Genomic DNA, 26,706 nt, shown 5'->3' on the forward strand with positions numbered 1-26,706 from the left:
TATATCCGGACGTGTGTTAACGGCTACATACAACAATCCTCCGATTAGACTAGCATACTGTTTGTTGTTCGGCAAGTTGTCTTCATTCTCCTCCTTTGTTTGGATGTGGCCGGGACTCAGAGGAATTTTGGACGGTTTAGCATCTTGCATTCCAAAACGTTCCAAAAGCTTATTTATGTATGCTTTCTGCTTCAAAGATACTCCATGGCTGTTTCTCTGTATCTCGATGCCCAAGAAATGCTTTATATCACCTAAAGACGTTATTTCGAAATGATTGCTCAAATTTTAAATGATATCTTCATATTCTTCTTCTGTCTCACATGCCACCACAAGATCATCGACGTATACGACCAAGTAAGTAGACTTCTTGCCATTCTTTCGGACATACAAGCATGAATCATTATTTGATTGTACGAATCCCATCTGCTTGATCACTTTATCAAAGGTCTTATTCCAAACGCGAGCGGCTTGCTTCAGACCGTACAAACTCCGGCGTAGATGACACACAAGATTGGATCCCGGCGGTGATCGCATGTAAATTTCTTCTTCCAGTATTCCGTGCAAATATGCAGTCTTAACATCAGCATGCTTGATAACCATATTTCTTTGACTTGCTACCGACAGCAATACTCGAAACGTCATCTGCTTCACTACGGCGGCAAACACTTCATCATAATCGGTTCCATATTTTTGCGTGAACCCTTGCGCTACTAAGCGGGCTTTGTAGCGTACAACGTTACCATGCTCATCTTCTTTACGTTTGAAAATCCATTTTGATCCTATTGCTTTGCGTCCAGTTGGAAGTGGCATCAAGTCCCAGGTACAATTTTTGTTAAGCGACTTCAGCTCCTTCTCAATCGCCGCTTTCCATTGAACGCACTCTGCACCACTGATAGCTTCGTCATAGCTTCTTGGCTCAGAAACGTGCTTCTGCTTTTTCGCCATGTTGGTTGTTTCTGTAAATCTGGCTGGTTTCACTCCTAGATTACTTCGTTGAGACCTTCGTACGGGTGTCACTATCTCCTCGGATGATGAAGTTAGGGTTTCTTCACCAGATTCATACTCTGATTCGCTTTCATATTCTCTTTCATCGTGGACTGGTTCATTGTCACCTTCTGAACTAACGCTGGACTCGACTTCAATCACAGTGTTATGCTTCATCTGATGCTTGCTGATGTTTTCATTCTCTAGGAAACGCGCATCTCGACTAAAAACTATCTTATCGCTTGATGGGTTGATGAAGCGATACGCTTTATGGTTATCCGAATAGCCCACAAACGTCATCTTCGTGGATTTAGGTTCTAGTTTCGATCGCTTTTCTGCTGGAATATACACGTACGCCTGGCAACCAAACAAGTGTAAATGCGAAAGATCAGGTTTTTGTCCATACCATAATTCATGTGGTGTCAGCTCAACAGATCTGCTAGTTGTTCTGTTCTGTAAATATGTTGCTGTATTTATTGCTTCGGCCCAATAGCGGTAACCCAAACCTGCATCTAGCAACATACATCTTGCCATTTTTACTAGCGTTCTATTTTTCCGCTCAGCAACGCCGTTTTGTTGCGGCGTATAAGCAGTCGTAAACTGAGGTGTTATTCCTTTTGCTCGATAAAATCTTTCAAGCTGTTTGGATTTGTATTCTCCTCCTTGGTCCGATCGTATAGCAGCAGGATATCTTCCAAATCTAGTATGAACCATTTCTGCATAATCTTGAATTCGTTCGATAGCTTCTGATTTTCGTTTCAAAAAATACACTGTTGCAAAACGGCTGTAGTCATCAATCACCACCATAAAATACCGCGCTCCTCCTGGCGATACTGTATTCATTGGCCCGCATATGTCTGTATGGACCAAATCTGCTATCTTCGTGGACTGTGTGTGAGAATGCTTCGGGAAAGGTAGTCGTGTCATTTTTCCTTCAAGACAACATTCACAAACTTCATTGATACAGCAGTCTCGTATAGAAATGCCGGTTGCAAGACCCTCGCGAACCAGTCGTTGGATTCCGTCAACGTCACGATGTCCCAGCTTACGGTGCCAGTTATGCAAGCAATCCTTTGGATGTTGTTTCGTAACGGCCATCACATTATGTTGTGTAACTATTAAGTTGTACAGACCACCTCGTTTGATAGCCACCGCAGCAACGTGATTGTTGTGTTCAATAAAACATTCTTTCGCAGTAAACCGGACCTCCGCACCTTTACAGGGTGTCTACTCATCTGTAAAAACAAAATTCCCTGATTTTCCCAGGTTTTTTCCAGGTGTTTTAAATTAATTTCCAGGTAAAAACAAACGTGCCACATATAGATTTTAGCAGCCAAATAATCAATCAAATAAAGTAAATATCGCAAAAAATATTGTTTTAAAGAATTTTTTGGTGGCCTCACAAAAACAATGTTGAAAATTACTTAAGAAATTCCTCCAGGTATTCCTTTGAAAATTCCTCCATCGGAAAATCCTCCGGATTTTAAGAATTGCTTCAGGACTTCCCCCAGGATTTAATTTGAATTTTTTTTAGCTGGAACTTTAGAAAGCATCTCAAGGAATTATTCCGGAAATTCCTTTAGAGATGCATTTGGCGATTCCTTTGGCGATGTCTTGTGAAAATCCCTCGGAAATACATTTATAAAATACTTTGCCGATTTCTACAGATATTCTTCTGATTTTTGAAAAAGGAATTTCTTTGAAAAATCCTAACTAATTTAGTATTTTTTAATATATTCCAAAAGAATTTCCGAAAGAATACTCAAAATAATTTACAAAGCAATCCCTAATTGGTTTCCCGGATAAATTTCTAAATTTCACCATGAACAGCTTCGGAAATTCTCCAGGGATTCTTTTGAAGATGGCAAAACGTTTTTTTTGCGGAACAACGATCCATTAACGTTCACTACATTTTGAATAGATTCGATTGATATATTTATTCAACCATTTTCAAGGATTTTTTCATCTTTTGAAAGAATTTCACTCGTGATCACCGGGTATTGAAATTTCCCTGATTCTGTCAGGAATTCCCTGATAATTCCAGGTATTTTCCAGGTGGGGAGAAATTCCCTGATAATTCCAGGTTTTCCAGGTTTTTTTCAGGTAGTAGACACCCTGCTTTATCAGCCAGTTGACCAACTGAAATGAGATTCGCGTCAAGTTCCGGGACGAGGAGCACATCCGACAGTGAGATAACAGTTTTCTTCCCGTCTCCGTTTCTACAGCTTAACTTTCCAGTTCCTCTTCCAGTCACATCAGCAACTCGACCATCAGCAAGGGTAACAGACATGTGTGAGATGTGTTCAATGACTTGGAAAAAACTTTCGTCACTACACATGTGACTCGAAGCCCCAGAGTCTACAAGCCATTCTTTCATTACATTTGACTCAGGAGTAGGGGTGCTCAATGGAGTAACAGCAAACGCAAATTCTGACGTATCTTCTTCCTTTACAATTCTGGCTCTTGGCTTGAACATTGCTGGTGGTTTCGGACAAGTTTTATTCTTCCCATGCTTCTTCTGATTCAGCAAGCGACAATCTCGTTTCACGTGTCCAGGCTTCAGGCAGTGATGGCAGACAATTACTTTGGATACTGCTTCGGTACGTAGAATTGTTTCAGTTATTCCTGTTTTCTCATTTCGCTTTAATGATTCATCCAATAGTTTTTGCTTGATAAGGTCCATTGTTAATTCTTGTTCTGGACGGCTCTCTAAAGCGGTAGTTAGAGTTTCAAACGACGATGGTAGACTTCGCAAAACAAGTACAACAGTCAGGGTTGCACCGAGTTCCAATCCTGCATTTGCCAAACGTAGGAACATATCCTCCATTTCATGTAGATGGCTTTCCATATCATCTCCATCAGTGTACGTAAGATTACAGATCTTCTTCAATACCGATACTTTGGTTGTCAATGATGTCTTCTGATAGTGCTTTTTGAGTGTGTCCCAGATTTCCTTTGCGGTTTTGCAGTTTCGAATCAGGGACTGCTGCATTATTCCGACAAATAAGGATATTGTCCCTTGGGTTTTTTGCGTCTCCATTCTTCCAAGCCTCATTGATGGGCTCCGGCGGATTCCCGACAACATATTTCCATAATTCCTCTCGCATCAGAAGGCTCTTTACTTGGAAACTCCAGTTTTCATAATTTTCATTTCCAAGCCGTTCGATTCCGAATTTCTCCATTTTGATCTCCTCTGGCAAATCCAATTGCGGCAGAATCTTGATCAGTCAAACTTTTATTTGTTTCAAAACTATTTAGTGAAAAAACGTTCTAGCAGGCCCATAACCTGTAGGAATATAGCCATAGATCAAATAAGAACACGTCTGTCTTGTACGATGTTCAGATAGTGAATGAAAAAACAATTATTTATTTGCTATACATAGTAACAGTTTGGTAATCATGGCATGCTTGTGAATCCTGTATCGTCGCTGACTCCTACAGAGAGACTCTGAATAAAATCTTCTAGGGAATCCGAAGCAAATCGTCGAGGGATTCTAAAACAAATCGTCAAGGAAGCAAATCTCCGAACGATTCTGAAACAAATCTTTGAAGATTCACTAGCAAATCAACGATGCATTTCCAAGAAAATCCTCCATGGATTATAAAGAGTGTCCCCACAGATTCCCAAGGGTATCCCTCAACGACACGGAAAGGAATTCGGTGTGAATTGCTCTGGATTCCGGTTAGAATATTTCGATGATTTAGCAAGGAATTCTTTATAGATTCTGATGGAAATTCCTCTCGGATTCTGATGAGAATCTTTCTCAGAAATGGGAAACAAGCTCATTCATTTTCATACCCTGTAAGCTCATTTGTCTTTCACTCATTTCCTTATGATAGGGTGAATGTGGGAGATAAAGCCTCTGTCTTCAAATCTTCTTCTTCCTTTCCGCAATTTTTCAGTTGGTACAAACTACAACTTTCTAAGAAGAGTTTAGTACTTTCAATTTAATTCCACTACGTTTAGGAACTAAATGGAAAGTAATGGAATTATATGGATAGTACTATAAACTCGTCTGAGACAGTTGAAGACATTCCACTAAAAGAGCCTAAATTATTTTTCCTCAAAATGGTACAAACTAGCTTTTCGTTCACCAACAGCAATAATGTTTCCATTCTTGATCACCCTGCAACCATTCTACCTAATCAAAAATCACTTCACAACTTTCGTCCGTCATACCGTGACATGCCCTATTACCGTGGGGTTAAGGATGGGTCCACAATAAATTCGCTATATAAAATTTAATTTGTAACAATCACCCGTGAAAACTATGTCGCTTTAATCAATATTAAATACATTTGAAGGGAAAAATATGTTTTGTACTTCAACTCATAAAAAAATGAAGAAAACAGTGTTCGACATTTGACTTATGAATATGCCTAATACCGCGTACATTTCGAAGAAGATTCCAAATACCGCGCAGAAAATTGCCTAATACCGTGCCTTATTAAACAAGCTCAAATGATGAACTTAAGACCACATTTACAATAAAATATGTAAGTAATCGAATCATATACAAATTTCAATTAAATTATTAGGTCACACTAAAAAACGTCATAAAAAATTACTATTTTACACAGATACCTACTGGAAAAATAATCATTTTCATGGGAAGTTAGCAACTTCTCAATATTGATGGCTTTTATTAATTTTTCAAATAATTTACTACACATTAATTTAGATTTTTGATAGGTGATATCCAATCGAGTGTCTAAGTAGATTTGAAGACAATGGGAGGATTTGTATTCAGATAAAAAATACTCTACCTACATTTCTAATGGAAACTGTACAGGAACAATATTTACGTCTATAGTCTGTTGTAAATATCGCATAAATGATATCGTATTCGCATGTGCTGATTGACACAATAAAGACGATTTGTATGTTCATTAGATGTATATCATCTTCAAGTCTTCCAACAGAAGTTTCTCTTTGGAGAAGTACTGGAATAATATATATAGCACTGTGTAATTCATCTGAATTATGCTCCCCTAGTAATCCTACGCATAAAATTTCGTAGATATCTAACATGAATGTTTCAATAACTATATGATACTGTCTAGTGGTCTATGTATCCAATGTGAGGGTTTTGTTTTATTTTTCTGAGTATCAACTTCACGGTATAGCCTAGTCACGGTATTAGGCACTAGTGGCGAAGAAGATGGCCTAATACCGCGACAATGGTTTTGATAAAAAAAAATGCAAAAACAAGAATATTAAATACCATTTCAGTATCCAGCTCATATTTTATAGCTGTAAAAATGTGCTCAATGAGATATTGGAAGTAAATATCATTAAAAAAATAGGCTACAAGACTTAGAAATATAACCATAATTTTAAGCGTTTTGTTAAGCGGATGAAAATTTTGACTGGTCGAGCCATACATTTTCCCATTTATTTTTAAGCGCCTAATTTACGTCACAAATACCCACAATAATAATTTGTTAACATTTTCTGATATATATTTGTGCATTTCACCAAATAATGTGATGTGTATGACAGACAGTACCTCTATATTCATCAATTTGGATAAAATCCACGGTATTAGGCAATGCGCGGAATTAGGGCAGGTCACGGTATTGCTGACTAAAAGTTGATTCCCTTTCAGAGATGGTACATGCAGAACTCCTTTGACAAAAATGTTCCGAGAATTTCCTTCTCTATCAACGGCAGTCAACCGCACATCAAAACAGCCGATTGAGTGTGTCGTAAACTTACCTTTTCTTTCGCATGGATGAATGTTTCGATGAAGAATGATACCGATAGCTGCGCTGCAATACACGTAATATCGGGAAGGGCTAGCAACGTTTGCGGTATGTGACCACATATTTGCCACATGAAACTGAAAAACAGAATGATTAAAGAACTTTCGTGACCAGAAACGTTAATTTTTTACTTGAAATATGTATGCTCGAAAATGTTCCTATCTTGAAGGAAGTGCCTGTTGTCCTGCCAGATCCATTCCTCCAGCTCTTTGCTGAGAATTTTGCGTTTCCGTTTTGGAGGTGGCCCTATTCGGACCAGTCCAAGCCCGACCAGCGACAACCCAGACGACGAACTGGCAGACGATGAACAGGGCTGCAGTGCACTGGATATGGTGGGCTGTTGTACGACTGCACTCAAGGGTAGACCGACGTTACCACCAGCAGTAGCGGTCAGGGCCGACAGCGAAGAAATGGACGAATAGGACGATGACGATGGTGATGGGAGCATGGAGGGACCCAACAGAGGTCCCGATGGCGGCAGAATGCTCAGTGAAGTTGCCTGCAGCGCAGCCAGTGGTGACTGCGTAGATGAGGATGAGACCCCTGGAACCGGGGCCAGCGATGGAACCACGCCAACAGTACTTCGTAGGCTAGCCTTAACATCTATATCACATTTACTTAGGTTACTTAGGTTATCTACTACCGATGAAACTTCACCGGGATGTTTCTGGATGATTCTATCAGTCTGATCGGCATCTCGAATGTTCACTGTGGGAAGTACTGTTGTTGATGATGATGATGATGATATCGGCGATGTAAGCGGAAGTGAAACGTTTGAGCTAACTGCAGTTTCGCGTGGAGAAATCAAATTGCAATCAACTTCCGTAATGCTGGCACCGATTGAAGCACTGGTGCAGGGTCCACTGCTGGCAAATGGCGAGGAAGGCGTTACCACCAGTGGTTCACTACTACTAGTGGTAGTTGCCGTAACAGGAATCGACATCGAAGTCATTGATGCACCCGAAGTGCATGTGGATGGCTTGCTGACTTGATCCCGTTGGATGTTAGAGCCCTTGTTTGACCGCCACTCGTAGAACAACATGTAAGCCGAATTGGTCTTCTCGAAGCTGAAATCCAAATACTTTTCCGTCACCGAGTCGTAGGTTTTGCTCTGCAATAGATGTAACAAAAATGAAAGGTTATCTGAGACTATTGTACTAATTAGTAACCAACCGTCATCTCTCCTCCAAAGCACTCGGCAGCAATTTGCGAAGGGTCGAACAGTTTGACCTCAGCATCATTGAAAAGGAACCATCGCTCTTGATGGTTCGGATTGCTGTCCTCATTGCGTTCCTTGATGAAGCTGTAGTAGTGGCCGCCGTCAGCATTTCCCGTATGTACCGTCACTCCAACTAAATCATACTCATAGTGCTCGTTGAAATCCTCCGAGTCCTCTTCGTCAAGAGTTTGCTGTTGCTTTTGAATTTCAGCCTTCTCCGCAGCTTCACTCTTGGCCGTTGAAGTTGATGCACTTTGTACATCCTGGCCATCGCTAGAACTAACTTTATCTTCCTTTCGCTCTTCGCCGGAAAGAGATCCCATCCCATCGGAAGCACTCGATTCACTGACGTTCCTGGAAGCCGAACGCCGAAGTTCGGATTTTCGCTTCTCCTCCTGATAATGCTGTGGCATCAGCGTTTTCTCCACATAGCCGGACATGTCTAACCGCATCGGAAAACTGAAATGGGTGTTGACCTTTTCCTTGAGCATCGTAACCATGTTGAATGTGTAACGCATCGTATTGAAGCACAAAATTTGCGGCAACTTTTTGAAGCATGCTCGCTTCTCCGCCCGAACCTTCTTGCCACACTGAGAACACGTGTACATATTGTCGCCTTCGAGCGTATCCTTCACGGTTACTTCGTCCAGCGATTCGTGCAAATTACGCATGTCCGCAACCTGACACCGAACCGTGTAGAATTCTTCCAAAGTGCGACTCACGTGACCACAGTCCTGTTTGATACATAGAAGAGAAAAGCAAAAAATATACATTATTGGATCATCTTTCAACCCATCCCACGATTTCCCAGTTCCGCAAGACTCACTAAAGACACGACATTATTGCTGATGACTCCGCAGAACACTCGCTTCACCAGGGTCTTCAGTTCCGGTGTCATTTCTTCCAATTTTGACACCAGATCGATGAAAAACTCGGCCATGTCTTTCTGCTCGCCGGTATTCAGCGGTTGATGATCCATCTGGTAGACCCGGCAAAACGATCGAGGGCAGTATGCTTTACGTTCCGACTCCATCAGGTAGGCAAACATGCGTTGCAATTCATACAGAGTGGCCTTATGTTTTTGCGGTGCATCCGGCGATATCGATAGAATAGCATCCCTCGTTTGGGGCGTCATGAAGAGATGTTGGATACACGATGCCATGTAACAGGTGGCACCCAAATTCGTAAGACCTACGTAGCCACACTCGGACCGTCCTTCGTCCCTCGGCCAATAGTCCCAGGGATAGGGCGAGTGGGGACCAGCTCGATGCTGTTGCATTAATTTCCCATGAAGCAAAAGGTAATTCTTCGGAGCACTTTTGCACATCTCTACCAGCAAATCGTAAGCCGCAGCACGCGCGCCGTGACTTTTACATTTTGGTTTTTCACGATCATCCGGCGATGGAAGTTCGAATAAAGATTGAAAGATTTTTCCGATGAATTCTTGCCCGTCTTCGCTGAACTTGAACTGTGGGTCGAACTTGACCAAATTTGCCATTAAGTTCACCAGACCGAACAACCCATCATCAGGACTTCCATGACGACTCTCCAGATAGTCCCGATCCAGAATGCTCTTCGAAACCTGTTTACACATGGACTCGATTCCAATAGAGCCGGGTTTTCTGCTCAGCTCCCCCCCGCAATCTTTCACAAGTTCCGGTGACAGCGAATCCACCAACCGACACAGCAACCAAAAATAGTCCCGACATGCCGGACCGTAAGGTTCCTTTCCCTCATCCGGTGACAAGTGATATGGCTGACTTTGAGGGCGCATCTTCTCTGCCAGAGGCAACAGTGCTACCAACTTAGAAAGTAACGGAGCCATCAATTCGTAATAGGTTTGAGCATTACCCAAACACATCCGGTAGAGTGCGGCGCAAGCCTCTCTCCGTACGGCCGGTTCCGGGTCGTCCAGTATCAACCTCTGCACCCAGGCCAGATTAGCTTCGACTTTCCACAGCGTAGATCTAACCTCCGCCAGCGAATGAGCGTAGCAAACCAACAGATTCATTGCATAGTGGATGACCTGAGCTCGCCCAAACAGACCCGTCTTGAAGTGGTGTGGACTCAGCGGGAACGATTCCTCGTTCAAAATGCCCGCTATTCGTTCGAGGGTGGGTCGCACCTCCATCAGCGCCAGCGTGTGTCGGTTTAGTTTCGGGATGATAATGGCGTTTTCATTTTCCGGTTTGAATTCTTCCATCCCAAGCAGGCAGAGGATTCGCAGCAAACTGGCCAGACAATCGTGACGCCACTCGTTCAGGTCGTCCCCATCCTTGGCCACGGATTGTTTCTGCAGAACGCCCGATATGAAGATCTGATAAAGATGGGCTAAGCCGCCGCATTTGATGAACTGTTCGCTCCATTCAAGCGATGCACTGACTGGACTGCTGCTAGGCAGTTTTGGCGGTGGAGGAACCGGATGAACCGGTGGCGAGAGCTGTGGTTGATCCGTTTGGACTCTGGAAAAAAAAATCAAAATTGATTTAGAATGATTTTAAAAAAGCGGTACATTCGAAAGGCTGAATCACATAAGGCTGAAAACTCTTAAGGCTAAGCATGAAAGCTTGAGCTTGAGCTTGAGCTTGATTGACTGCTCGTAGTTGCTACACCATTATGACCAGATCAGTTGTTCTTGCACAGGGAACCAACAGATGTTTGCTTGGGACTAGCACACATCTTCAATGTACAAGTACTGGTGATCTCATTTGTTAGGTCATACTGGCGCCTGCCACGTCAGAATGCAAGTCAATGTAGGGAAGGGGGAGGAAATGATGATGCAATCACTCACCCACTGCAAGCCGAATATACCTCTGCACTTGCCACGAGTTCATGCGGAATTTGTTGGAATTTCTGGGTTAGGTTGGAGAGGCAGAGGTCCGTCTTGGTTAACGAGCTGCCAATGTGATAGATAGGAGAAGGTAACTGATGGAATTTCTAATTGGATGTAGGAAACGAGCTCTATAAGTTCATTTCCAATTCTAGCAGATTACTGTTAGAATACTCAAATTGAAGGTATAGGAATAGTAATGGAAACGGTATGGAAATCCATTTCCAGTTCTAGCGATTGCTAGAACATGAGAAATAAAGAGAAAGATACAAAGTAGGAGAATGGAACGGACCTAGGATTGAACCCACGACCTCCTGCGTATGAGGCAGATGCAATAGCCATATGACTACCAAGCCCGCCTCGAAACAAGAGAGATCACGCACTGAACTGATTAGTTTTATTACCGGCCGCGCAATGCAGAACACAATAATTCGGCCGACCGCGCGATCGTTCTGCTGCCCGAAACAAGAGAGATCACGCACTGAACTGATTAATTTTATTACCGGCCGCGCAATGCAGAACACAATAATTCGGCCGACCGCGTAATTGTTCTGCTGTCCGAAACATGAGAGATCACGCACTGAACTGATTAATTTTATTACCGGCCGCGCAATGCAGAACACAATAATTCGCCCGACCACGCGATCGTTCTGCTGCCCGAAACAAGAGAGATCACGCACTGAACTGATTAATTTTATTACCGGCCGCGCAATGCAGAACACAATAATTCGACCGACCGCGCGATCGTTCTGCTGTCCGAAAAATGAGAGATCACGCACTGAACTGATTAATTTTATTACCGGCCGCGCAATGCAGAACACAATAATTCGTCCGACCGCGTAATTGTTCTGCTGTCCGAAACATGAGAGATCACGCACTGAACTGATTAATTTTATTACCGGCCGCGCAATGCAGAACACAATAATTCGGCCGACCGCGTAATTGTTCTGCTGTCCGAAACATGAGAGATCACGCACTGAACTGATTAATTTTATTACCGGCCGCGCAATGCAGAACACAATAATTCGGCCGACCGCGCGATTGTTCTGCTGCCCGAAACAAGAGAGATCACGCACTGAACTCACTCTTAAGGCTAAGCATGAAAGGCCGAAAAAGTAAAAATCTTTCATAAGGCTGAAATAACAAAAAGCTGAAACTCAAAAGGCTGAAGAACTTTGAGAAACCAATTTTAGTGGAAGAATTTACATTTGATTGTTAGGGGCACAATCTTCTTCTTCTTCTTCTTCTTATTGGCATTACATTCCCACACTGGGACAGAGCCGCCTCGGTGCTTAGTGTTAAGCACTTCCACAGTTATTAACTGCGAGGTTTCTAAGCCAAGTTACCATTTTTGCATTCGTATATCATGAGGCTAGCACGATGATGCTTTTATCCTTTTATGCCCAAGGAAGTGGAGACAATTTCCAATCCGAAAATTACCTAGACCGACGCCGGGAATCGAACCCAGCCATGTTTAGCATGGTCTTGCTTTGTAGCCGCGCATCTTACTGCACTGCTAAGGAGGGCACAAACTAACATGATCCGAAACCTTCTTGCGACTTCTTGTTGTCTTTCAATTTTTATATGGAAATCTTATTTTTTAGTCTATACAGCTCAAAAAATTTTGAGGTAACAAAACTTTATTGTTCTTGGTTCTTGTATTTGGTTTTTGATTCTTGCCAAGATTCCTTTTTTATTCTTTATCATTCTCTCTTCATCCTTCTTTATTCTTCTTTCTTTCTTCCAACTTCATTCTCCCTTTTTTCTTCTTCCTTCTTATTTATTCCATTTTTTCCCCAACCCTTCCTAGTTCCTTCTTCCTGCTTATTTCTTCCTTCTTCGTTCTACCATCTTTCTTCTTAGTTCTTCCTCCATAGTTCTTCCTTCTTAAATCTTCCTTCCATGTTCCAATTTTCTTCTTCCTTCTGCTTTCCTTGTTCCTTTTTTCTTCTTCCTACTTCTTTTCTGGTTTCTTCTTTCTTCATTTATCTTGGTTCTTCTTCTTCCTTTTTTTCTTTCCTTGTTTTTTCCTCTTTTCGTCTTCTTTCTTCCTCCTTTATTTCCTTCCTTGCTTTCTGTCTTCTTTCCTCTATCTTCCTCCTTTTCTCCTTCTTTTTTTCTTCCTACTTCTTTTCTGGTTTCTTCTTTCTTCATTTATCTTGGTTCTTCTTCTTCCTTTTTTCCTTTCCTTGTTTTTTCCTCTTTTTTTCTTCTTTCTTCCTCCTTTATTTCCTTTTTTGCTTTCTGTCTTCTTTCCTCTACATTCTTCCTTTTCCTAGTTTCTTCACCCTTTTTCCTTATTACTTTTTCTCTATTCTTTTTTCATTCTACCTTCTTCCTTCTTCTTTCTTCCTTCTTTCAACCTTTTTTTTCTTTTCTTTCTTTCGTCTTTTTTCTTCCTTCTTCCTTGTTTCTTCATTTTTCTTTCTTCTTTCGTCCTGTTTTCTTCTTCCTTCATTTTCCTTCCTTCTTTTTTTCCTTCTTCTTTCTTTTACCTTCTTCTTTTTTTCTTCATTCTTGTTCCTTCTTCCTTCTTCATTCTTCCATCTTTATCCTTCCTTCATCGTTGTTTTTACTTGCTTCATCGTTATTCCTTCTTCTACCTTTATCTTACTTCTTCTTTCTTCTATTTTTCTTCGATCTTTCATATTTTTTCCTTCTCCCTTATTTCTCTATTCTTCCATTTTATTCCTCATTCTTTTCTCCTTCCTTCTTATCTGTGCCATTTTTATTCTTTATTCTACATTCTTCTCTAATCTTTATTCTTTATGCTTCATTCTTCATTCTTATTCTTTACTCTTTACTCTTTATTCTTTACTTTTTACTCTTTATTCTTTGTTCTTTGTTTTTTATTCTTCATTCTGTATTCTTTATTCTTTATTGTTTATTCTTCTTTATTCTATATTTTTTATTCATTATTCACTATTCACTTTATCATTCACTATAAATATCACTATATCACTTAACATAGTTGGTACAACATATCGTAAGGTTGGGATTCACTTCATCCCATCAATTTCAGCCTTCTGATACTTTCAGCCTTTTGAGTTCAGCCTTATGAGTATTCAGCCTTATGTGTTTCAGCCTTTCGTAGGACACCCCTTATAAACATTGGTTCACAACAGCTAAAGCAACATTTTGAGAAAAAAAAGTAACCCAATCTTCTACAAAACAATCGCTTACCGACTTTCCGTTTCACCGTCGATGTTTGCCTCCATCTCCTTGTCGTCATCCTTTCTATCGTCCTTCTTTTCGAACACCGCACTTTCCTCGCCCTTATTTTCTTTGTTCTCCATTTCACTCACCGTCCCAACCCCTTCACAAACTTCCATCTTCCGTTCCCCGGAAGGCGAAACGCTCTTCTTGCCGGGAGAAATAATCCCCGCACCGTTGCTATTGCTTACTCCCAGCACGTGGGCTTGCTGTTTGGCCAGCTTCTGGTTCTGTAGCTTCAACGACTTGGAAGTGGAAATTTTCAACTTCAGCTGATTCTTAACCGACAGACTTTTCGCACTGCTGGCACTGGGTCCGATTGCCGATCGCGATCCACCCGGCATACCGGAAGTGGTGGCAGCGATCGGCACACCAATGGGACCCGGATTGACTGGGGCACTGCCGGAACCACCGCCACCACAGCAACTGCTTATGAACTTCGACTTGCAGAGGCTCTCCACGATGTGAAGAGAGTACATGAACTTCTGTAGGTTGCGTGGCTCCAGGATTTCCCGGAGAGTGTACGTCGGAGTGTCAGGACAATCCATATCTATCGTTGGTTCCGAGTTTGGTTCTTTGAAAGACAAGTTTTTTAGCGTGCTCAGGAAGGTTGGAGCCGTTGGAAGCATGGCAAGGATGTCCCATACTCTTCGGGATAGCAACTGGGCTTTCGTGTTAGGTTGAATGCGACCACCAGGACCGATTAACTTCATATCACCTAGAGTTTGCATCAGTTTGAAAAGTTGTTCGAAGTATGGACTTTTGAGCAGTAAGAGTGTTGGGAGACAATCCTTTGGCGGCGGCGGTTGCATCGAGGGGTGATCGTGATGGTCTCGACGACGTCCACCGCGGCTTCCCATAGAGACGTACACCATTTGATTATCTTTGAATCCGACATCGGCCAGACTACGTTCGTCGTATTCGGCAGTGATTTCCTGACCTTGGGTGATTATTCGCAATGGTCCTTCACTAAGCAAAAGACCGAGTACCGCCCCGGATCCGGTCCGTGCCGCACTTTCGTTATGAGCAGTTTTGACAGACCCTTGGATACTTTCCCACCATTTGGCAATCTCGGCTTTGAGATCTGCTACCAAATCCGTTGCGTGTAGATGAAGTACAGACTTTTCTGGTACTCCAGCGGGTTGTAGGACGATTCGTATCGGAGGACCTGGACCTTCACTTCGCAAAGCACTATGCATTCCGACTTCTTTTCCCTCAAGGGCCCATCGTCTAAGGTGGTATGCGTATCTTCGTCGGAATGTTTCCAAGTGGGTATTCAAAAGCATCAAGGCTCGTTGGACACACATTAGCGCATTCTCCGAACCAGGACCTTGGCGATCCAGTTCCTCCACAGCTTGCGTTAGATGGTTCATACACTGGGCCACAAATTGATTCTCATACTTCAGCTGTTTCTCCATATAATAGGTGTTGATATACTGAATCGCGGTCAAGGAAACGTCCGTATTGTGCGCCCTCAGAGCAATTTTCCATAGGTGCTCCATTCCAACCGAGTCACTCGATTCTTGACTCTCACTGGGATGACTGATGATCTCTTCGCGTCCCAAGGTAAACAATTGCTGGAACAAGCCCAGTGCCACCATTGAGATTCCCTCCGGCTTCAATTCCGATAGCCTCTTCAAGTACAGATGCTGAACCGCATTGATTCCAAGGGCGTGAGTATCCCCACCTTTCACCTGTCCCTGTAGCCATGCAAACAGGCAATCACTGCATTCAGAATCGTTTGCCAAACAAGCCCACAGAGTATCAACCTGACTGAGCGTTAGCTTGAAATTTCTCGGTGATCCTACGTCACTGAAGACGGACGATAGGAACTGCAGCCGAACCTGGATTTGCGTCACGTGTGAGTATAGCGGGAAGCCATTCTGATTTAATACTATCGTTGGCGACTCAGATTGTCGCCCACTGCGTCCCGTTCCGTTGGTGTAATGTTTGAGATTGTTGAAGAAATGGTGCATCATCCGATGATGACGTTCAGCCCATAGTACGACCTGGTGGGTTGTGACGTCCCTAAACTGCTGGAATGATGCAAACAGCTTCGGAAGTAACCGCAGACTGGTTACCACGCTTCGATTTTCTGACAAGTTCTGAAGACATCCTTCGATAAAGCGGGTTCTGATAATTTTATCCGTGTGGAAGCAGAGCAAGGTTCCAAGGACTTTCTCCGCTTCCAAGGCGAGTGACTCGCCCAATTGACCCTACGGAAGAAAATTAAATCATTATTCAATTCAAACGTACGTGCGGTGGAACCTACAATCTTATCGTCCTGAAGTAAATCCCACAGCAGCGTATTCCCCGGTTGACAAACGTCCGGAAATCTAAAGTTAGGTGATGAAGCAACCCCCAGTCCTCCGCTGTTACTTATGCATCCACTTGCACCGGCAGCAATCAACATATCCTTAGAAGCCACCAACGGAGTCTTTCCCCCCATTGTCAATGGAGTCACCGCTGGATTCGTTTTCCCCTTGCCACCGCTTGATGGTGGAGTTCCACCGCTCGAAACACTGGGAGTCATAGGATGCGTCATTGGGCCAATGCTTCCGCCAGAACTCGAGAGCCGATCGTGATGTGCCCGCGACAGGGTTATGTTTGGAGTATTGGTTCGAGCCTGAGGGGATCCGTGTGACATTCCAGGCCCTAATGATCGTGGCCGCGGTAGAGGGAACTGTTGATGTAAACATTGCGCTCGAGCTGCCAGCTCGACAAGCTCTTCTTCACATGGCGAGTCCTCGTCGTCAAAATCTCCCATGTTTTTCTCGGACTTATTGCTTAAAGGAGACGAGCAGCTGCCATCGTTTTCGGTAGCATTCAGGAAGTTTATCAAGTGACCTTCGCTCATCGCACCCATGAATGGTGGAACGTCTTGTCCTACCGGATGGACCCCACTGGGTCCCGGTTCGGGACCTACGGGACCCATTGCGCCGTGATGGGCACCCATGTGCCTTAGCACCGAGCTTTGTAGATTCGTATCGCTGCAATCGCTATCCGGAAGCATAGCGGCCAGCAGGTCACTGTCTTCCACGTCCGATACGCTTTCGGCCATTTCCTGCAGTTCTTTACGAGTTAATCCACTGATCTTTTTGCGCTTTTTGCGTAGCATCTTTTTTCGCATGGCTGAGAATGCTTCGCTCATGTCAAGGCAGTCCTCTTCACTGCTTGTGCCAGCATCTTCAACAAAGCCGGAGGTAGTCACCAACGAACGGCTCACCAAGGGAATGCGCCTATGATTATGGAGATAAACCAAACATATACATGGAACTCGTTTGAAACATTAATTATTTTGAAATACTCACATTTTTTCCTTAAGTCGCTGATCGACGTCATAAATATCCTGTTCTACTTTGATACTATCTGTAATTGAAAACAACCTTTGTTTAGTAACAGACGCACCCTGCAACCTGTCCCACAACTCACCGTCAGTAGTCTCGTCACAGCAGTTCTTGTGTCTGGCTTGTTTGCAGGGAGGCGGTACCGCCACCCCAGAATCCGACTCGTCCGCATCCATTAGATTGGTCGCCGCCACCGCCGCTGCAGCAAGGGCAGCAGTACTCTTCACACCACCAGAGGCTACGGCAGCGGCTGCGGCTGCCACACCTCCCGACGACGACGACGATGACGAAGGTCCAGCTACGACCGGTGACGCAGCGGCCGCAGCTGCGACCACAACAGGTGGTATCCGATGTGATCGACCTGCTACAGCGATACACTTGGCAGCAGCTACCGCGGCTTCGGCCGCAGTACCCGGGTGATCTGGATCGGAGCTGTCCTCCTCTTGCGGTTCGTCCTCGCTATTGCTTCCATCCACGGAAACTGAGTTCTCGGAACTTGAAGGCAATTCTGCTTCACGAGCGGCTGCAGCAGCAGCTGCTGCCACTGCCGCTGCCTCTCGTAGCACGTTGTTTTTTGCCAGATCCATCAGCGTCAAACGGGAACAATCCCTGGCCCAGATTAGCTTCGTCAAAGCGGACGCAATATAAATGGACTGTTCAGTGTGCTCTTTTGGATCTAGTCGGGAAAGTAATGAGTAAAGATGTGACGCTGGTCGCGGGGCCAGGTTTTTAACAAGCGAGGGTAAAATATCGTAAATGGGTTTAGAACAATGCTTGAGCTGGGCTGCCTGCCATATGAGGGTGATGTGATCTTCGCTGATTTGATTCTCAACTGCCAGGAAGTTGAGCACAATGTGACTCTGCTTGATGACCTCCACATGCAGGTTCGGCCCGAATAGGTGAGATATAATTTGATTTTCGGTCAGCCAATCGGCGAGTTTCTGGCCGACGACTTCCACCTCGGCTACGGTTTCCGTGGTGCAGATTTCATTGAACAGATTTATGTGAGCGTTGATTTGAGCCATCCCGGCCAATCGCATCGTCAACGTAGAACTGGTAAAATATTTGAATGCCAATGCTAGGCCTTCGGTGTCGAAGGTTATCTGCGAATCAAGAGGGTCTTTGATAGCGGTCCACATGAAATCCGCCATCGATTTGGTGGCCGGGGAGCGCAGATCCTGATCCGACAGCTTACACATGTACTGCAAAATTTTCACTCGTATTGGAATAAACAACTGGATTATGGATCGATAGTTGATCCACAGTTTTAGATTGGAAATGGCCGCCGTGATTGCGTGAGCAATAGGAACGGGCAGATTCGGATGCTCGAAGCTGGCCATCATAGCATCAAATCCACCGGAGGTGCAAAATAGGGAAACATTCCGCAGTAGGAAAGCCGGGATTTCGTTGTCGTGCAGATCGCAGAAGATACTCAACGTTTGCGCTTCCTGCGGAGAAATTTCGTCCATCCGGGCGTGGACGCCATGTTTGTAGGCGACATATAGAGGGAAGTTCAGCAAAAAAGCCTTCGATGAGAGCAGCAAAAGCTTTTCCACATCCAGTAGAGTCCAGCAGTCGTCTAAAGTTGGAACCGAATCCTGCTGCAGTTTTATATTTTTTAGATCTTCCGGTTCGGACTGTTCCTTTTTCTCGGAATCTTGAACGGGTGGTTCTTCCTTCGCATTGACATCTTTCTCCGCTTGCTTCTCATCGTCCTTTCCACTGTTCGACGAAGATGAGGACGCCGAAGATGACGTCGTCGATGATAGCGATGACGATGAGGCCGACCCTTGCGCTGGAGGAGCCGCCGCTGCCGCGGCAGCAATTTTCTCCTGCTCACGATCGAGAAGACCTTTGATGTTCTTCAGCTGGTACACCGTAAAGTAGACGATGGCTTGCACTACCAGATTGAAGCGTTCGAAGTTTTTCGGGTCCCGGTAGCAGCACATGCACTGCCGCGCCGGCCAACACTGGATGTAGCCGATGACGATTTCGATTTCTCGCTTGGCGAGAAATACCGGATGTTCCGTTTCATTGTTGGCGAGTCGAGATTCGTCTGGAGGAGAAAGGGAAGGAAATGTAATTAGTTTCTCCTATTGAACGGGCGTTGATATTTATGTGTATATGAGCAGAAGAACCCGAAGCCCGAAAACGTTTTCCCAATATAGACTGTGTATAATTTAGTACTAAGTGTTATTATCCTATTATAGCTTTTCTGAAATATTTTCTCTCGTTTACGTGTGCATCAATTCCCAATATTTTTCGAATTCGGCCGGCCTTGTTTTGGTAGCATGCAAAACAAGGACATGTCTTACTCTTAAAATATTACTGCCAGCGATTAGCCGTAACAAATATTATATTCTCCTTCTGTCACCGCCCCCTCAATTTTTGTGGCTTTATTTTATTATTTGAGGGGGCAGTGGCGTAGCCAGAAATTTAACCTGGGGGTTTTCTGAACATTTCTTTTTTTTTCGAAAAAAAAAATTCTTATAAAAATTTTGTCTCTGGGGGGTGTTTTATGTCCAAAACCACCCCCGTGGCTACGCCACTGTGAGGGGGAATTCAAAATTTGATTGGAAAAATAAATAAAATATTGAACTTTTCCGGAAAATTCCTTAAGAAAACTGATGAGTTTTACGATTTTATCAAGTTATCCCTTTATTTTTATATATACCACCCCCTTTGTTATCCAAAGACCAACATGACAAAAGAAGGCATGCATATTTGTTCCGGCCTTATAATGGGCATTTTAACTAATTTTCCCTTAGAATTTAGAAACACTATTTCAGTCCCCTTTTCTTTTTCTGATACCGCGTTAACCTTCTACGAGGAACGCACGAACTGCTCCCAAACGCCCCGATATGAGACGCGACGGGAGGATTACAATCGTCCCTGCGTTCGTAAAGTGGTATTCAGAGTCATCTCTGATGCCTTGTACAGCCTCTACCACTTTATTGCTAGTCCCTCGCAGATACGGCTCGGTGTCGGAGAAAAACTCTACCGTCCAGACCCGGCGAACGACAAACCGGTTGATCGCCATTCAACAGTACTGAGTTGTCTGTTCTTGTGCTATCTCCAACTGTACCGCTTGTAGCACCATGCAGGTGAACGGTGCTATTCACCGCCTGTGTTCGGCAACGACGCCCACGTAGCTTAACAGACAAAGATTCCACGTAATGCGTTGTACTGGTAATCAGCGGAGCATTGCGATGTACCGTACACCGTATGCGAGCCACTGACTTCACTACAGTTGGATACGAATCGTAATATACACGCTATCGTTTGAACCAGGATCGTCCATGGTGAGAAACGCCTCGCGTCCACCAAAACCTTTTATACCTTTACGTCGCGTCGTGTAGCAACAGATGAACCCAAAGTTCTTAATTTACATTTGCCGATGGCAAACTCTACCTCGGCCATTCATCCTCCAGGTCGTTCAGAAACTTTAGTGTAGGACTCATACTCATGAACTGCTGGGATGCAGCTTTGAAATCTTTTCCCAGTAGGTTTGCAACGTTTAGCCTTGTCGGTACCCTGTAGGTCTCGATAAGTTCAGGATGCGGTAAGTTCTCTGATGCAGAAAACAACAAACTACAAACTGTTCGTAGCGGTGTTGACCGGATCTAATCCATGATAGTACCACCTCTGCATCCATCCAAAACATCAATTTGCAAACGATCTTCCACGGCTCATCGCTAGCCCGTGTCGTGATTCATGGTCCTTGATTCGCCAAATCCTTCTAAGTGGTTCCCAAATCAAACGATGAGTCTGTCATTTTGTCCCTTTTTCAGTTTTGGGTTCTTGAAAACTTCTTCGTGTTCTTCTCCTTTTGTTCTAATTTGATGCGTTCGTCATGCCATCCGTTGTAAGAATGACATCTTGCCCCGTTTACACCCGCCTTTTATACAGTTTGGCGTTGGCAACGGTAATGTGTTGTTTGTTATGCATAACCACGCCTACCATGATGCATCGAGTCAAACTTCTGAAAATTGTGATGCAAACACCGAAAATATCATAGAGTGGCGGATTTACATTTTTTTATTGTTGAACGAAATGATGTATCAATTGGAATGATGTTGTATTCATTGATCATGCCTTATTCTCTACAGCCCGCACTTCACCTCTCCACACACCACGGCTCGAAAATATGCCACACATACATACCCGCCCGCGTCCACGAAAATATGCAGATGTACGTCACGGATTTCTTCGGACCTCGCAGTGGCAAAGTAGCTGAGTGATAACTGGAACTTTTTGGCCTGAACGTTCGCCAATATACTCATCCAATACGTCCACTTTTTTATTGACAGGTCATGCACCGCATCATTCCTGTTCTCCACAGATCTTGCACAAACATTTTACCCATGATGGTACCAATTGGAGCAAGCAACATGAATATTTGCGAAGCTTCATTGCTTCATGTTCTAAATAGGAATGTCTGCGCTTGCTAGTCCCTCGATCTGATGCGAATTTGGTGGTACCTATCCCAGATATCGCCTCCAAGAGCGATCGGACATTCTCGGAAAAGGCAGCCCAACAAACATTCACTAGTTTAACTAACATTAACGTGATGATTCAGTTCAGCACTGTGTTGAATTATGTCTGTACTATTTCTTATCGCAACTTCTGTTCAGGCTTTGTTCACACAATTTTGGAGAAGTTATACAGCTACAACATCTCATTTTGAAAAACAACTTTATTACCTGATTCGTTAAACCTTTAATAAGCATTTTACTCAGCCTTAATTCAGCTACATGTAAATTCTTCGAAAATAATAACGCATTGAGAGTAACATGATCAAGATCTCCATAAAACGTATTGCAATTGATATTTTCATATAATCATTTTAAAATTTTCCTAAATCGGGTCTCGAACTGCTGACATTTGATTATCTGCCGGTAACGTTGCCATCCGCGCCATCCTTGATTTGTAAGTTATGGCTTACTCAACGCAAAACATAAATAATCGTATGGCTGAATATGAATCATAATTGGACTCTTAATCAACAAGTCAATCTGTCAAACTACAGTTTGTTAATAACTGTACAAGATTTTTATTTCAACTATTGTTCAGCCAGTCATAACCATTCAACACTGGGAACAAATATAAGAAAATAATGTCAAAACAATAAAATAAAATTCGTCTCCAATGATGGAGTTTATGAAAATTTAATGAATTTATGTTCGACCTTTCTCGGATACTCTGAATAACCGGTTGCGCTATTATTCCGCCATCAATACCACCCATGCAGCGAGTAAATAACTACTTATATTGATATTTATTTACATATAAAAACAACTAATATATAGGAAATCTATAACAGAAATAAATAAATTAAATTATTATATTATCAATTCAAGCCATCACGGTTTTCTTTCAAACGGAAAAAGCATAAACTATTATCATGTTTTCTCCCACTGTGCGATAGATCCGATAAAGGTGAAATCCAATGGTTAAGAAGAACAACGGTTAAGAAGGATGTCTAATGCTTGCTTATTAATCTAATATTCAAACTCAGTTCCACCACCCTTTTAGAGCATCACATCATAGTCGAACAGAGAATTTTGAAAATCATTAGTTCAGCACATTGATGAACTTCCCCAATGTGCTGAAATGTGATAAAACTAAAACGTTAGTTCGACCTCAAGTAAAGGTTGTAAACAAATACCTAAATAGGCCAAGTCGAATATTAGTTGAATCAAATGCTGAGATGAAATCTGTCTAGCGAATTATTCAGCATCCATTTTATTCAGCATGAATAATACAAATAAACAATTATTCGACTTAGATGCTTATTTGTAGCTTGGCGTTGTTTGTTGGGAGATGACACTTGAAAGGAAAACTCACATATCTGGACCTTTGAGCAGCTCCGAATGCTGGGAAATGCCAATCAAAAGAGGTGAAGCACTCAAGGGCTAAAAACCTCTCTAATAAAGAATCAAAAAATTAAAAGTGCCAATCATCGATGCTGTTGCATCACATACCAGACGCACTTTGCGAGGCTTGTACAGATTCAGGGGTAGACACCACGATGGTTCACTAGCGTTGTTGTCGCCTCAAATTTTTTTTCTAGTACGCTTCCTTTCCGCCAGTTCTGGAACAGTGAACGATGCAGCCGGCTCCTCATCAAGCACATACTGCTTCCTCATCCAATCAAGGAGCTTCTGATTACTCAAAGGCAGGATAGAGTGGAGATTCAGAAACGGGCTCTTAGCTTCTCGGATCCATATATCGTCCAGCCTATCTTCGATCGCACGGCGCCGGCGATCGGTTCGTTTGACCTAACAACACGCGAATACATCCCCGCAAACTGATGCAGGTTATACGAACCGACAAGGATGGTTGGCAACCCTGACGGGAAATGCTTCACTGGTACCCCACCCAACAAGATGAGTGTACCGCTTGAATATCTCCACGTATCGAACATTCGGTTAGGGTATTTGCAACTCCGATACTGTCCGAGAAGTGTTCAACAGCGGAAACATCTCCTTCAAGCACTTTGCGGACATTAGCAACTCTACACAACGGAACTCGTTTTCGTAGCGGTTGATGTTCCTGATCCACCGACGACTACCGAGTTTGTTTAGATAGACTCCGCACAGTTCCTGCCTCTCTATCTCTTTCAGCCTCTCGACGATATTCATTCGCCGGAACTAATCGCAATTTCTGATCAAATGACCCTCCCCATCGCTAACAGATCGAGTGCGTTCGAATGACTGCCTTGCTTCGCGATTTTTCGCTTATGTTCAAAGTCATGCACAAGCTCCTACTTGGGATTCTTTCTCCCAGAGGATACGCTTGCCTGTTCAATGACAGTAGTGTGAAATCCGTAACCTCGGATACATCCAAAGCATTTTTTTGCCTTCCAGGTTCTCTGCTAAACATGACTTTTTCTGGTCTCTCTGTAATTTGTAATCCGCAAAACCAAGCAGCATGTAAGACTTGTTGATGATGGTTCCATTTCTTTGTACAGCAGGTCTTTGAATTGCACCTTCCAGAGCTATGTTGAATAGCATCGCCTGCTTTAATCCATCTAACGTCACGAACGAACCGGATGACTCACCACATATTTTGACGCTTGATTTGGATCCATGCAGCGTCGCACGGATCAGCTTAATAAGCTTTGCCGGAAAGCCATATTCTAGCATTATATGCCACAGTTCCTTCTGTTTCACTGAGTCATACGCTGTCTTGAAATCATAAACAGATGATGAGTCCACAGGTTGTATTCAGGAAATTTATTAGGGATTTGTCGCAAAGTAAACATCTGGTCCGAATCTGTACCCTTTTTTGTAGATAGAACATATGAGGCTTTGATGGTCAGCTTGAAGACATTTCTTCTCTCTCCCAAATCATTTTAATCACTTCGTTCAGCTGCTCACTCCCATCATTTAGTAGCTCGGTCGGGATTCCATCCTTCCCAGCGACCTTACCGTTATTTAGCTCTCGAACAGCTTTTCTCATTTCGTCAAGTATTAGTGATTTGGCTGGTACGTCTCTTAGTTGAATTAGGTGGCTGAATTCGTGACGTTTTTCGAGGACAATCAATCGACGATTCGTATCCTCAAAGATCCCAAGGATTTCTGGCATCTGAAACACGTAGACGTGAAGTATCGTTTTCTTCGAAATTAGGTAAACCAAGGGAGAATCTGCTTGAAGTACATGGAGACAACTCGTCAACAAGCGGACATGATGACCAAGGGGCTACCGGCAAAGGCGTTTCAACAACATCGTGCAAGCATTGGGCTGGTGTGATCTAGTGGTTGAGGAGGGGTGTTAATGGTACAACAACTAATCTAGCAACCCAGCCACACTCGTGTGCGGACTAATGTCCGATCGACAAACTCAACTGTCAAGAATATCAAAATTCATTCCATGTAAACAAACCGAACTGAATACATGTGCTTTATCTTTTATTCCGTATTTTCTCCGGTTTAATCGTTCTTTCCCATCCGTAACCTCTTTATTGACCGACCGAGCAGATGGAAAAAGCACTTTTAGTAATTATTTAATGGACAATTAGACAGAGAGGTCACACGCAGAATTAGGATTGAGGATGATGGATAAACACTCCTCAACCATCATGTCCGCTTGTTGACGAGTTGTCTCAAGGTGCTTCAAACAGATCCTCCCTTGGTTTACCTAATCTCGAAGAAAACGATACTTCACGTCCACGTGTTTCAGACGCCCGAAATCTTTGGGTTCTTCAATGATACGAATCGTCGACTGATTGTCTTCGAAAAACGAGACGGTTCCAGCCTGTTCGACACCTAATTCAACTAAAAGACGTACCAGCCAAATCTCATGGCAGGCCGCATTGCAAAGTGCATTCAATTCAGCCTCGGTAGATGAAAGAGCAACTGTCTGTTGTTTGCGAGTCATCCAACCGACAGTTTGTAGATGGTAGCACTAACGGATCTCCTGTCGGTATGCACTTCAGCTATCAGCGCCTTCTCCTTAGCCAGATATACCAGCCCTAGGTCGAGCGTTCCTCGTATGTAGCGCATCATTCTTTTTAAGTACACCCAGTGTGTATCGGTCGGACAACTTTGGAACTGGCTGTAAAAATTAACAGTCGAAGCCAAATCCGGTCTTGATGTCACAGAAACGTATGTCAGACAGCCAATCAATTCCCGGTAGGGCTTCTCTGTCTGGGCAGTCTTTTGACCCTTCATCAGCTTCAATCGAGTCTCCATAGGAGTTGCGACCGGCTACAGTCGGTCATCGCAAACCGCTGCAGATGTTTCTTAGGATATTTCCGTTGATTGATACGCAGAACACCATTCTTCATGTCACGGTCAATTTGCATTCCTAAGAAACACTTCGCCCAAATTCGTCATCTCAAACTCTCTGGACAGACAGGCCTTAACAATCTCCAACGCTCGCAACGAAGAACTGACAATAATCAGAATGTCATCGACATACAGCACGAGAATCACTTTGTACTTTCCAATCCCGCGTATATACAAACATTGATCGTTCTGACTTCGCTTAAAACCGAGGCGATCCTGCACAAACATATCGAAACGCTCGTTCCATGCCCGATTGATTTCATTGGACGACAGACGCAGTTCCCCTCCTGCTGGAAATCTTCCGGTAGTGACAAAAATATCTCTTCTTTTAAAATCCCGTTCAGGAAAGCCGTCCTGACGTCCATTTGGTGGACCGCCATCCCCAAGGCCAGCACTGTCCGCAGCGTATCCAGTTTCGCTACCGGCGAATAGGTCTCTCTGTAATCGAAACCGTATTTCTGACCCACTTGCTAGAGATCGGCGAACGGCTCGGGGGAAGTTCGACCAACGACCAAGTCTTCAGTAACGAATCCATTTCTTCATTAACAACCGCTT

The 26,706-nt window shown here is 43.5% G+C and overlaps 1 protein-coding gene across 6 annotated transcripts in view; it reads right to left on the reverse strand.

Moving 5' to 3' along the window:
* LOC134225630 (ubiquitin carboxyl-terminal hydrolase puf) overlaps positions 1 to 26,706 on the reverse strand; it is a 49,224-nt gene that overhangs the window by 17,577 nt on the left and 4,941 nt on the right. For all 6 annotated transcript variants that reach the window (XM_062705897.1, XM_062705892.1, XM_062705852.1 and 3 more), the window contains exons 3-10: positions 17,445 to 19,415; positions 17,324 to 17,381; positions 16,285 to 17,251; positions 13,983 to 16,228; positions 8,796 to 10,431; positions 7,924 to 8,703; positions 6,882 to 7,861; positions 6,704 to 6,827 (exon numbers count right to left, since the gene is read on the reverse strand). In XM_062705897.1, coding sequence (XP_062561881.1) covers positions 6,704 to 6,827; positions 6,882 to 7,861; positions 7,924 to 8,703; positions 8,796 to 10,431; positions 13,983 to 16,228; positions 16,285 to 17,251; positions 17,324 to 17,381; positions 17,445 to 19,415 — 8,762 coding nt within the window. The remainder of the gene's footprint in view (positions 1 to 6,703; positions 6,828 to 6,881; positions 7,862 to 7,923; positions 8,704 to 8,795; positions 10,432 to 13,982; positions 16,229 to 16,284; positions 17,252 to 17,323; positions 17,382 to 17,444; positions 19,416 to 26,706) is intronic.

This window comes from Armigeres subalbatus, chromosome 1 (genome assembly GCF_024139115.2).
Source record: "Armigeres subalbatus isolate Guangzhou_Male chromosome 1, GZ_Asu_2, whole genome shotgun sequence".
NCBI lineage: Eukaryota > Metazoa > Arthropoda > Insecta > Diptera > Culicidae > Armigeres > Armigeres subalbatus.